Source organism: Dermacentor variabilis, chromosome 7, assembly GCF_050947875.1.
Source record: "Dermacentor variabilis isolate Ectoservices chromosome 7, ASM5094787v1, whole genome shotgun sequence".
In the NCBI taxonomy this organism is placed as follows: Eukaryota; Metazoa; Arthropoda; class Arachnida; order Ixodida; family Ixodidae; genus Dermacentor; species Dermacentor variabilis.
Genome location: NC_134574.1, coordinates 14,700,709 through 14,713,352, shown reverse-complemented (window position 1 = coordinate 14,713,352; position 12,644 = coordinate 14,700,709). Strand labels below are relative to the sequence as shown.

Below are 12,644 nucleotides of genomic sequence, written 5' to 3'. Positions count from 1 at the left end.
ATAGACCAGAGGAATTTGAAATCACACAAGTAATGCCGTAATGCCGGAAGAAGTAAAGAAAACCTTGGGAGCTATGCAAAGGGGGAAGGCAGCTGGGGAGGATCAGGTAACAGCAGATTTCTTGAAGGATGGTGGGCAGATTGTTCTAGAAAAACTGGCCATCCTGCATACACAATGCCTCATGACCTCGAGTGTACTGGAATCTTGGAAGAACGCTAACATTACCCTAATCCATAAGAAAGGGGATGCCAAAGACTTGAAAAATTATAGACCGATCAGCTTACTGCCCGTTGCCTACAAAGTATTTACTAAGGTAATTGCAAATAGAATCAGGAACCACCTTAGACTTCCGTCACCCAAAGGACCAGGCAGGATTTCGTAAAGGCTACTCAACAATAGACCATATTCACACTATCAATCAGGTGATAGAGAAATGTGCGGAATATAACCAACCCTTATATATAGCTTTCATTGATTACGAGAAAGCCTTTGATTCAGTCAAAACCTCAGAAGTCATGGAGGCATTGCGGACTCAGGGTGTAGACGAGCCGTATGTAAACATACTGAAAGATATCTATAGCGGCTCCATAGCCACCGTAGTCTTCCATAAAGAAAGTAACAAAATCCCAATAAACAAAGGCGTCAGGCAGGGAGATACAATCTCTCCAATGCTATTCACAGCGTGTTTACAGGAGGTATTCAGAGACCTGGATTGGGAATAATTGGGGATAAGAGTTAATGGAGAATACCTTAGTAACTTGCGATTCGCTGATGATATTGTCTTGCTTAGTAACTCAGGGGACCAACTGCAATGCATGCTCGCTGACCTGGAGGCAAAGACAAGAGGCAAAGCCGAAGGGTGGGTCTAAAAATTTATCTGCAGAAAACTAAAGTAATGTTTAACAGTCTCGGAAGAGAACAGCAGTTTACGATAGGTAGCAAGGTACTGGAAGTGGTAAGGGAATACATCTACTTAGGACAGGTAGTGACCGCGGATCTGGATCATGAGACTGGAATAATCAGAAGAACAAGAATGGGCTGGGGTGCGTTTGGCAGGCATTCTCAGATCATGAACAGCAGGTTGTCATTATCCCTCAAGAGAAAAGTATAGAACAGCTGTGTCTTACCAGTACTCACATACGGGGCAGAAACCTGGAGGCTTATGAAAAGGGTTCTACTTAAATTGAAGACGACGCAATGAGCTATGGAAAGAAGAATGATAGGTGTAACATTAAGGGATAAGAAAAGAGCAGATTGGGTGAGGGAACAAACGTGAGTTAATGATCTCTTAGTTGAAATCAAGAAAAAGAAATGGGCATGGGCAGGATATGTAATGAGGAGGGAAGATAACCGATGGTCATTAAGTGTTACGGACTGGATTCCAAGGGAAGGGAAGCGTAGCAGGGGGCGGCAGAAAGTTAGATGGGCGGATGAGATTAAGAAGTTTGCAGGGGCAACATGGCCACAATTAGTACCTGACCGGGGTAGTTGGAGAAATATGGGAGAGGCCTTTGCCCTGCAGTGGGCGTAACCAGGCTGATGATGATGATGATAATATACTTTTTTGTTTTTTGCTTAGGAGTTGCTATACACTGCAAGTGAAAATGCAATAAATAAAGAGTGTTTGTTAGCCAGCGCTGTATACGTCATTGTTATATTCAGTTTCGTTATTCATTTCAGTTCTTTATTCCGCAGGGGGCGCTTCTGTTCTTCATTATATATATATTGGTTGCATATGTTAAATAAACAGCTTTTTACTTCGGAACAGCTGGAGTCTGACTTCCAGCTTCGGTCAATACCACATTGGCGATGAGGATGTCGTGAACGTACCCCCAGCCCCGCTGCGCCGTCCGTATCCGCCCACCATGAGCTTCACCGGGCTTGCTCCGCCACCGTTTTTCCTTCCGACGCCCGGCCGTTCCTCATTGCCATGGGAGCAGTGGGAGCAGATGTTCAACGTGTACTTGCTGGCATCCGGAGCCGCCGCATTCAAGCCGGAGCAACGCAAGGCTATTCTTGCGTTCTTGTTTGGGGACGGAGGGCCAGCGTACTTATCAGACGCTACATGCAGGGACCAGCGCCGCAGCACCGGCCGCGCCCAGTGCCGCAGCACTTGCCGATGAAAAGTTTGTCGTGGCCCCTCCTGACGAATACGACTCTGCACTCGCTGCATTACGGCACCAGTTTCTGACGTCGCGCAACATTATCATCGAGCGTCATCGCTTTCGCCGCCGCAACCAACACACAGGCGAGCCCGTTCATGACTTTGTTGCCGCTCTACGGGAGCTAGCGTCACATTGTTCGTTTGCCTCGCAAGATGATGCTCTGCGGGATCAATTCGTTGCCGGCGTAGCTTCCACTCGCGTACGTAAGCGGTTACTGCTCGACGGTTCCACACTTTTATCCGAGAAGTCTGTTTGAATTGCACTTCAGTTTGAGCAGGCGGCTGAAGAGCTAAAGGAGCTTTCTGCTTCGGTCGAAGCAATTTCATTGCGGCAGCGTCGAAAACCATCGTCGCATTCTTCGAAAAAAAGGAATTCAGAACCGGCAGCCACCTTAGAGCAGAATTTAACGAGGAGTGCGGGCGGCTCACGTGCGCCGCAGCGGAACCGCCCCCCTCAGCAGAACCGAGAACAGAGTAGCCGCTCCGGCTCGCCACATTGTTTCTGATGCGGTTCGCGGGACCACATCGCGTCAGCGCCGCAGTGCCCAGTGCATGGCAAGACTTGTTCGTTTTGCGGTCGCAAAGGCCACTTTCAAAGGGTATGCAACCGCAAGCTAACCCAAATGCAAGGCCGAGTCCGTGAAGTTGAATTTCATGAAGATGTTTCGTCATCCAGCAGTGCTGAGGAAGTTTTGACTGTGCAACGTTCCACGCGTAGCGGAATTCATATTCAAGTGCAAGTCGCGAATGTCACTTTGACATTCCTTGTTGATTCAGGGTCGTCTGTTTCAATCCTGTCGGAGCAAGAATTCAGTCGATATTTTCAGAGCGTTCCACTTCTGCCTGCGCCGCATGTTAGTCTGTTTGACTACTCTCAACGGCCGATTCCAGTGCTAGGTTGTTTCCAGGCAGACGTTCGGTTTAAAGGCCGCACAGCGTCGCTACATTTTTATGTTGTTCACCGAGGAACTTGTCTGATCGGTCTTGACGGCATTAAAGCCTTGGATCTTCGCATTGAGGGTTCTACTGTTGCAGACCCGACTGTTGTTAACCCGCTATCCTGTTCTATTTCCACACCCTCACGCAAGCAGCCCCGTAACAAAGCTCTTCCGCCAGCCTTAGCGCATGAGTTCAGTTCACTTTTCAGTCCCGAGTTGGGTCTTGCTAAGGGGTTCACGCATCGCATCAAGACACAGCAAGGCATGCAGCCTGTAACTTTGAAGCTTCGCCGTTTGCCGTATTCTCTTCGGTCACCAGTATCAAATGAGCTTCAGAGACTGCTGAGCCTTGACATCATCGAGCGGATCGATGCTTCTGAATGGGTGTCCCCCATTGTTGTTGTTAACAAGAAAGATGGTAGCATCAGGATATGCGTAGACCTTCGAGAGCCGAACCAATCTATTGTTCCAGACAGTTTCTCATTGCCCGATACAGAGGAGCTGCTTCACGCTTTGGTAGGTGCTACACACTTCTCCAAACTTGACTTGGCTTCCGCTTACCATCAGGTTCTCTTGCACCCTGACAGCAGGGATCTGACAGCTTTCATCACTCATGATGGCCTTTTCCGTTTTAAAAGAGTTTGCTTTGGGTTGGTTTCTGCCCCAGCGGCATTTCAGAAGATGATGGCGACAATCCTTGACAGCTGCCCTGGCGTGTTGTTCTACATTGATGATGTCATCATTTTTGGCAAGACTGCAGAAGAACACCTTTCAAACTTGAAGACCCTGCTGCAAAAGATCAAGAACGCAGGTCTGAAGCTGAACAGCAGATGCCTTTTCGACGTTCCAGAACTTGCCTTTCTAGGGCACAAGGTCACTGCACGTGGTATTTCGCCACTTCCAGAGAAAGTAGACTCCATAGTTAACATACCAGTGCAAATTGATGTGGCCACCCTGCGTTCGCTCCTGGGTCTCGTAGAATACTACTCCAAGTTCGTTCCACACTTGGCACAAGTGGTTGAGCCTATGAGAGTCTTACTTCGCAAAAATGAGCCATTCATCTGGTCTGCCGAAGCAGACAGCAGCTTCCGGAGGGTAAAGGAAGTGCTTTCGTCGAGTACAGTCCTCCAGATGTTCGATCCGTCATCGCCAGTCATTGTGTCAACCGACGCGTCTGACTGTGGGCTGGGAGCAGCCCTGCAGCAACAAAGTGGCCACGAGCTCCGCACAGTCGCTTTCGCATCTCATACACTGTCGCCTGCGGAGAGAACATATTCAGTCGGGGAACGAGAAGCTCTTGCGCGCATTTGGGCGTGTGAGCAATGGCACACATACCTGTGGGTCGCCATTTCACAATTCGAACAGACCACCAGGCACTGGTGTCCTTGCTGTCGTCACAAGGACATGGAAGACGCCCACTTTGAATCGCACGCTGGAGTGCACGACTGCTTTGCTACAATTTCACTGTTGAATACCGCAAGGGGTCCACAAACACTGTAGCAGATGTACTTTCACGGCTACCAGCACCAACCTCGGAAGCAGAGATTGCTAAGGAGGAAGAAATTGTCTCGTTCATTGAGCCAGCCTGCGTGACTAAGGAGAAGTTCAGGCTGGCCGCCCTCGACGACAGTTGCCTGGAAACCATCAACTCATTCGTGCTGAGTTCCTGGCCGCCAAAGAAGTCCATACCAGAAGAGGCGAAACCATTCTACGCCATTCGGGAAGAACTTTTTGTTGTCGATAACCTGCTTCTGCGTGGAGAGCGCCTCGTTGTTCTGTCCTCCCTCACGACTCAGATCATCGGCACCGCGCACAAGACACATCCGGGTATCACGCGCACGAAGGTGCGACTGCGTGAGCGGTTCTGGTGGCCAAGAATGGATGAGCAAGCGGAAACGGCAGTAAAAAACTGCCATATCTGCTTGGAGGCAGATAAGTCCGCCAAAACATCACCAGCACCGTTGCAAAAGCTTGGCCTAGACATTGTTGCGCCTTTGGAGCATGCAGCTTACAACAGCAGATTTGCTGTAACGCTTGTCGACTACCATTCTAAATAGCCAGAGGTGTATTTTTGCAGTGAAGTGTCCACGAGCACCGTGAAAGACTTTTTAACAAGTGTTTTTGCCCGTGAAGGCTACCCGAAAGAGATTGTTTGTGACAATGGACCTCAGTTTACTTCGCGTGAGTTCATAACTTTCCTGCAAAACAGAAGCATCAGTCTTTCACATTCTTCGGTATACTACCCCCAAGCCAATGGGCAAATAGAACGTTTTAATCGCACATTGAAGAATTTCATTCAAGTTTCACTCCTCGAAAGACGACCACTCCGGCAAGCTGTCACAGAATACCTTGCCATTTACCGCTGTACTCCGCACGCCACCACCGGGGTCGCCCCAGCAGTCCTGCTGCATGGTAGAATGCCCCGAACCAGGCTGGATGTCATGGGTTTCTCAGCACGAGCATTTGCTGAAGACCCAGCCAAGGAGTTGGCGCGACTTCATCAAAGGGTTGGGCGTCAGCAGCAAAGCAGCAAGCACTACACGGACAAAAGGAGAGCCGCCAAGAAGATAAAGATAGCCGTAGGCGATTTTGTCCGTATCAAAAAACCGTCTCTTCATTTCAAGGGAGGCTGCGCCTTTTCTTCACCAACAGAGGTGATCAAGAGGAGGGGCCAGCCTCTTTCCGACTTGGAGACGACCGTACGTGGAATGCCTCCAAGCGTTCCAGGGTTCCGGAGAGGGGCACCTGGGAACCAGGCCCACCTGCCATGCCGCAGCCGCGGTCTCCTGATGCGCTGCAGCCCGCCACGTCGCAGCTTCCTGATGCGCTGCAACCTGCGACGTTGAGTTCGAGATCGAGAGAAGCTTGCCTGCCTCATCCAAAATGAGCATGTTGCACTTGTCCATCTGCGCTACTCCTTCTTCCAAGAGATCCAAAATGCGGCCAGGTGTCGCAACGATCACGTGAACGTTTTCATAGATGCGCATGATGTCATCCATGCGCATGATGTCATCCTTCAGGTTGGTGCCACCAGTTGTAACCATGACCCGGGCCTTCAGGTGCTTGGACAGCTCGATGCAGATTTGACTGGTTTGGAGGGCCAACTCGCGAGTGGGGATAATGGCCATAGCTTGGATGTGATCCTTTGTGACATCTATCCGCTGGAGCATGGGGATGATGTATGCACCCATCTTGCCAGTGCCGTTCTTGGCCCGAGCCAGGATGTCGCGCCCTAGGAGTGCAATGGAGATGCTGGCATCCTGGATGGGAGAGGGCTTTTCCCAGCCCTTCTCAAAGATACCCATAAGCAGCTCCCGCTTTAGGCAGAAGTCCTCAAATTCGTTGCCCTTGGTGTCTGTGACATCAGATGTTCTCTTCCTTAGATCACGGGGAGGTATGTCAAGCTTCAATTTCCAGCCACCTTCATCGACATCCCTAATGTTGTTGGTGTGGTTTACAGTCTTCTCAGTGGAATGGTTCCCGGAGTTTTCTACTACTATGGACATTGTGGACTCCTCCAGTGCACCGCAACTATGGCAGAAAACCGGTATTGAAGCGCATCTACTGTAGACTCAAACGGGCAGCATTCACTGTCCTTTCAGCAGGCGCACTTCCCGATGCACGATTTATTCTCGGCATACACATCGACTGACACCTGAACCCAGAAAGAAAACATTAAAATTTAATTTGTTATATTTGTGTCCCGGGGGCACAGATTTGGGCAAGCCCAACATGTTGTTGCCATAGGCAGCCTGCACACAGCACCAGCCCCAGTAAGCAAGGCGCAAATTTATGGGTCACCGGCCTTGTGCACAGCACTCCTTTACTCTCAATTCTACACCCTCGCAACTAACACACCTTTGCTCATTGCCACACCCACCCGTTTTACCCTCTCTCTCCTTTAGAAGAACCCTACCTATATATACTGTGCCGAGGAAAGCATGTGTCGCCTTGAAAAAGGCACGCTTTCACCTTGTTCTCGTTTTGTTCATTGTCTTGAATTTCTATCTCCCACCTTCCCTCTGTTTTCCTTATATTCGTGTTTGTTACATTGAGGTCCCACTGTAGCATGCTGGTGACACATGCTGTGAAAAATTACTACTTTGGGAGTAGCAAATTCCATCTGCACTATCACTGTCCTGATGTCAGCGCGCAGCAGCTATCACAGAGTATCTGGTGGCTATCACTTTCCCTTCCCTGCTTTCCCTTCTTCTTACCCTGTGATCTGGGGGGGCAAGAAAACCAATGCCCCAAGACAATAAAGCTGGCTTTTTCATTGATGGCATCAGGAGTGCTGACATCTGGTCACTTCAAACACGGCTCACTCTTTTGGTTAAAGTACAACATGTGATCACACATGGTCTCACCTGCCATGGTTGCTTAGTGGCTATGGTGTTGGGCTGCTGAGCATGAGGTCGCGGGATCGAATCCCGGCCACGGCGGCTGCATTTCGATGGGGGAGAAATGCAAAAACACCCGTGTACTTTGATTTAGGTGCATGTTAAAGAACCCCAGGTGGTCAAAATTTGCAGAGTCCTCCACTATGGTGTGCCTCATAATCAGAAAGTGGTTTTTGCACATAAAACCCCATAATTAAATTTTTTTTTCTAACACATAGTCTCACCTGTGCACTGCTTCCACCAATGCAGTGTGGTCGACCCCAACGCCAGCCACCACCATGCGTGACGGAGTGAAGTGGTGGCTCAGGTAGGTGTACAGCACCTGGCGCCCAACCACGGCCACATTCTCCCGTGGGCACAGCTTGGGCAAGCCCAACGTGTTGTTGCCATAGGCGGCCTGCACAAACCACCAGTCCCAATAAACAAGGCGCAAGTCTGGATGAGATCGAGAAAGCAGTGAGAGCTCAGACCTTAGTCCATGGCAGTGGTCTGACAAAGGCTGCTCCAAAGAGGAAAGGTTATGAGAGCACAAAATGTGTTGCACTAGTTAGAATGACAGTCTAGGCCACAGAAAGGTAATCCAAGTAAGGAGACATCATTCGATACAGACAGTGCTTGACCTTCACAGGCCAAACTGTTGTGAATGCATTGTTGCACTTGCACAGAACATGGTTTGTTTTCTTGTTTTCTTGTGACTGCAAGCTCATGTCCTGTACTCTTGCAAACAAAGGACTGAAACTCTAGAAACATGATCCCCTTGTGGATGAACGCTACAGTTGCTGCATACAGCATCCTAGCTGTACAATGCATTGCCAAAGCATTTCCATAGTGACAATTCGACACAGGTCTATTTCAAATTTGAAATTATGTATACTAATTTCTATAATCCTGTGATATCCTATGCAAGTTTTGGCAGACAATCGGGGTGCTAATTTGACCACAATTGGCGTGCAGTGTTGTTTCATCTGCTTCCCATGGCAGCCAACCCTGTGTGCAACAATGTTCATTTTGTAGCTCACACTCTCCTAGGCAATGCTGCCAAGGTGCAATGTACAGCATGCATTCATATTCCTTCAGACACTGCCTGATTTCAAGGCGTAGCATTTCCTGCAGGATAGCAGTATCTTGTACAAAAAGCTTACCCTGCATGGCACAAGTCATGCTGCATGGGTCCTTGTGACTGTGTCACTGTTTTTACATTCACTCATCTTGCCAATTTCTCACGGAGAGAAAAAACAAAACGCATTCTGTGCTTAGTTGCCCTATGCTTAAGGCAGTGAGAATAACTGGAATGTATGCAACCGGCCTTGCCCTTGGCTGACTTGCAACTCCTTGGGGAAAAAATTAGATTCTGAGATCACATGTGCCAAAAGCAGCTTGTTCTGCCATTGACCCCTGCAGTTCTCTAAAGAAACCAGCCCACCTGAGCTATTCTAAAAGGCATTACAGCACCTTTGTCCAGCAAGGTGTTTGGATGACTTTGTGAGAGTGTAGCTTACCTTAGGCGCATAGCAAAACAGGTAGCTTAACCCTTTGAAGCTTTTTGCCGCACATGTACGGCGGCGGTTTTCTGTCCCGCCAGATTTTTGCCGTGCGGGTACGGTTTCGACCGTCCGTTTGAAATTTCGTGCCATAATGACGATGCGTGCTCACTGGGAGATGCTGCCACCTCTTAGGACTTACAAGAAGCATTTTAAATTTGTGCTACCTTGCTGCAGAGATAAACAGAACTGATTTCTAGTTTCAGCGTGTCGCGCAGACTGCAGCAACACCCCTTTTGCGGTTTCGGTTTCGCCACATGATGGCAACGGAGGTGTGCGAAACGTGATCTTTCTCTTTGTTGGCAATCTCTTGAAGGGGTTGTGGAAGTTGATTTATATCTTCATTGGCGCTGCTCTTAGCTTGTTTATCAACGCCGCTCGCGAAATATTGTCGCTCTCAGTGGCAACGCCCTTTTGCGGTTTTGGTTTCACCGCGTGATCGCAACGTAGGCACGTGAAACGTGATTTTTCTCTTTGTCGGCACTCTCTTGCAGGGGCGGCAGAAGTTGATTTCTATCTTGATTGGAGCTGCTCTTAGCTTGTTTATCACTGCCACTCACGAGGTATTCTTGCTCATGACTCTTGCGCTTACGCAAGAGGGTGCCTCAGATCTCTGCCCAAGGCAGCCGCACGCAGAGAAGATGTCATGTATGTGCCAACACAACTCGTCGCTCCAAGAGGAGAACATACACGCATTTTAGGTGTGCAGAGTGCGATAAGGCGCTGTACATAGACCCGTTTTTCAAGGAGTACCACACTCTGAAATACTATTGAACATTTTGCATTTCTGAGTGATGCCGACACCAAAATGCTGTTCCTAATATTTTTTTTTTACTATTTATTACTGACTTTATACATTTTGTACATTCAATATCCGCAATAAAGTAATTTGACTACCTGGGAAAGTTTTTTTTTTTCAAAATAATTCGACCCTCAAAGGGTTAATTTCCCTCCAAGCTTCCTGTCTAGACCTCAAAGTGGCCTGCATTGTTCTACAGGAAGTTGTTAACGCTGGACTTGTTGATGCTTACATAACGCAGTGCAGTGTTGCAGCATGAGCAGCCTATGGTTGCAAGCCACACATATGGCCCCCTTTTCCACTCCACATTAGTCACTTCTCTCCCAACGCACACAAGCCCTTCCTTCCTCTCGTTAATCGCAAGGCAAACCACTGAACTTCCCTGTACACAAATGTTTTCACGTGAGCACCACCCACCCTGATTTTCTTGATGCGTACAAACACCCTTACAAACACACCATATGATAAAAAGCCACATTCCATTTGATGCACACATTAACTGATGGCATGATCTATGATTTGCTGCTTGTTCGACAAATCAAGGCCTCATGCCACGATTACGGAGTCGGCAGCTTAAAGCAAGAAAAGACAAACCAAAATGTCATGTGAGTACTCCTTTAACCCTTTCAGTGCCACTCACATACTGGCACATTTCCATACTTCTGTTCCACAATGTCACTGAGGTACCCGTTCTCCACTCTCTCCAGTCAGACATGTGCAATAACACAAAGGTGGCAAGCTCCATCTGTAGTAAATTTCAAAAAGCATATTTTCTCATCAGTTTGTTTACTCAATCTGGGTTTGAATGTGATAGCGTAAGGGGCCCCGTGCCGCAAAAAATCCGGTGTCCTGCGTCGGACCTTGTTTTGGCAAAAAGATTTTCAAACCACCCATGCACAGGCCCTTCATGTGGCACAAGGCAGTTACTGAACTAAATAAATTACTCAAGCTAAAATACGTAAAAAAATCGTAAAGTATCACTTATAGACAACCTACAAACATCATAGCCTCGGATTGTAATTTGCTTTGATCTTAGCCGATAGGCAGAGGAACGATAGCTAGATTGTAATTTGAATTCATGGGAAAACATAATTCTGTTATGCAAAAACTTAAAGAAACCCTTCTTCCAGCATTTCTACCATTCATAGACAGGCCATGGCATCCACCATTTGTGCGTGCGCCCGCTAGAGTATCTTGGAAGCCACAAAGCGGCATGCCTGGTTCCTTGCAATACCTCCAGATGGTACTTGCCTCCGCTGCATCGCGGCCTATGCAGGAGGCTGCGTTTTTACCAGAGAGGCTGCCTTGGCGCAGAGCATTCGCGGCCAGCGTTTCCCTGGTAAACAATACGCTTACATGGGCTGCAGTCGCCGGGAAGCGTGGGGAGCAGTCAGGGATCTTTGAATGCTATCATGTTCCACTCTTAAAGGCGAAGCTTAAGCGTCCTCCAAATTTTTGTTAGTGTGCTGTGGAATGCACACCCTCGTGGGGTGGTTGCGCCACGTAGATCGCACATCCACCGCAGACGGGAGGAGTGGCTCTCAAATTTTTTGCACCACAACCACAGCGAATCCTCGTCGAAATATTCATGTCGTAGTGCAAGGCCATCACTCTTGCGTGTTTCTGCCACCTTTTGTACGTTTATGAGGTTTCTCTTTCTCTCTCTCGTTTTTTTGTCCTGACAAAACTAGGTAGGAGGTAGAAAACAAAGATAGGAATGTGAGGAATAGACCCGGATGGAAGCGCCCAAGGAAGTTTTGGATTAATGCAAGTCAATTTTAAGTCAGGATATTCCATGACAGAAGATTACTATTGTGTCTGCAACCCTGTGTGCTGAGCTTGAATGGTTGGCAACAAGGACATTCCAGGACTATGTGACAGTGTGTGCTGATGGTGCCTTGCCTCTGTGCGCGAATTCATTAGTGTTGTATTGCTGTGTAACCCAGTGTGTCCGAAGCTAGGGGCTTCGCATATAAAACCATAACAATTGGCCATGAGGCAAATCTACCGAGATGGCAGCAACAACAACAACGTTGGGCTCCATGAGAGAATTCATGCCAAGATCTGGTGAGGTGGCATGGACTTTGTACAGAGCGGGCCACTGTTGAAGGGGACATCGGAGTGCATGGCGTCTGCTCTGCGCCACCACCGGCTGGCAGGTGCCACGAGCTTCACAAAGGCGCAGTGGGAGGTGCTCTTTCGGCATCTGCTACCGAGTGCAGCCGCAGCGAGTGCAGTGCGTGGTGCTCGTTCATCGTCTGCTACCTTCTACCGCCGTGCTTCGGATCGTCACAAAGCAACCCATTCACACATTGTTAAAGTTGGCTGGAGACTGCCTGGTCACACTCAGATAGCTAGCCATTGCAAGACTGAAGGAGAATTGGACGGTGCAAAATATTACCTCACAGTTATTTTTCCTGTTTCAAGTTATGAGACAAACATCACAATTTTTTACAGATGTCTCTTCATGGCACAACTATATTGGAGAGCATTACTCCATGTTTAGTGGCTATCTCATGTGCACTAATGCATATTTGAGTCGCTGCAGTGCATAGGCCTTTAAAGAGCATTCAAAAGAATTCACAGCACTAAGCTCGATGGGGAAACGTATTGGTCTCTATAACCTGTTAAGCTCCTGCAGTTGCAGAGACTTCAGTAACACGTGGATGCTGAAGTTTAGCAGCATGGCGAAATTGTTCTAAAGCATTAAGTTGTGAACATTTACAAATGGTGCCTTTGTGGTTACAGTAGCCATTTTAGAATACGACTTCAAAATACTGATTGCTATGACCTCTATATTAG

General features: G+C 48.3%; 2 protein-coding genes across 5 annotated transcripts in view; both read right to left on the bottom strand.

Moving 5' to 3' along the window:
- The window catches only part of LOC142587341 (mitochondrial-processing peptidase subunit alpha), a 233,772-nt gene that overhangs the window by 113,839 nt on the left and 107,289 nt on the right, over positions 1–12,644 (bottom strand). For all 4 annotated transcript variants that reach the window (XM_075698266.1, XM_075698267.1, XM_075698268.1 and 1 more), the window contains one exon: positions 7,727–7,899. In XM_075698266.1, coding sequence (XP_075554381.1) covers positions 7,727–7,899 — 173 coding nt within the window. The remainder of the gene's footprint in view (positions 1–7,726; positions 7,900–12,644) is intronic.
- Positions 5,745–6,656, bottom strand: LOC142588042 (ATP-dependent RNA helicase me31b-like). Its single transcript, XM_075699483.1, has one exon. It carries the CDS (start codon positions 6,606–6,608, stop codon positions 5,745–5,747), a length of 864 nt encoding a protein of 287 aa, XP_075555598.1. The 5' UTR covers positions 6,609–6,656.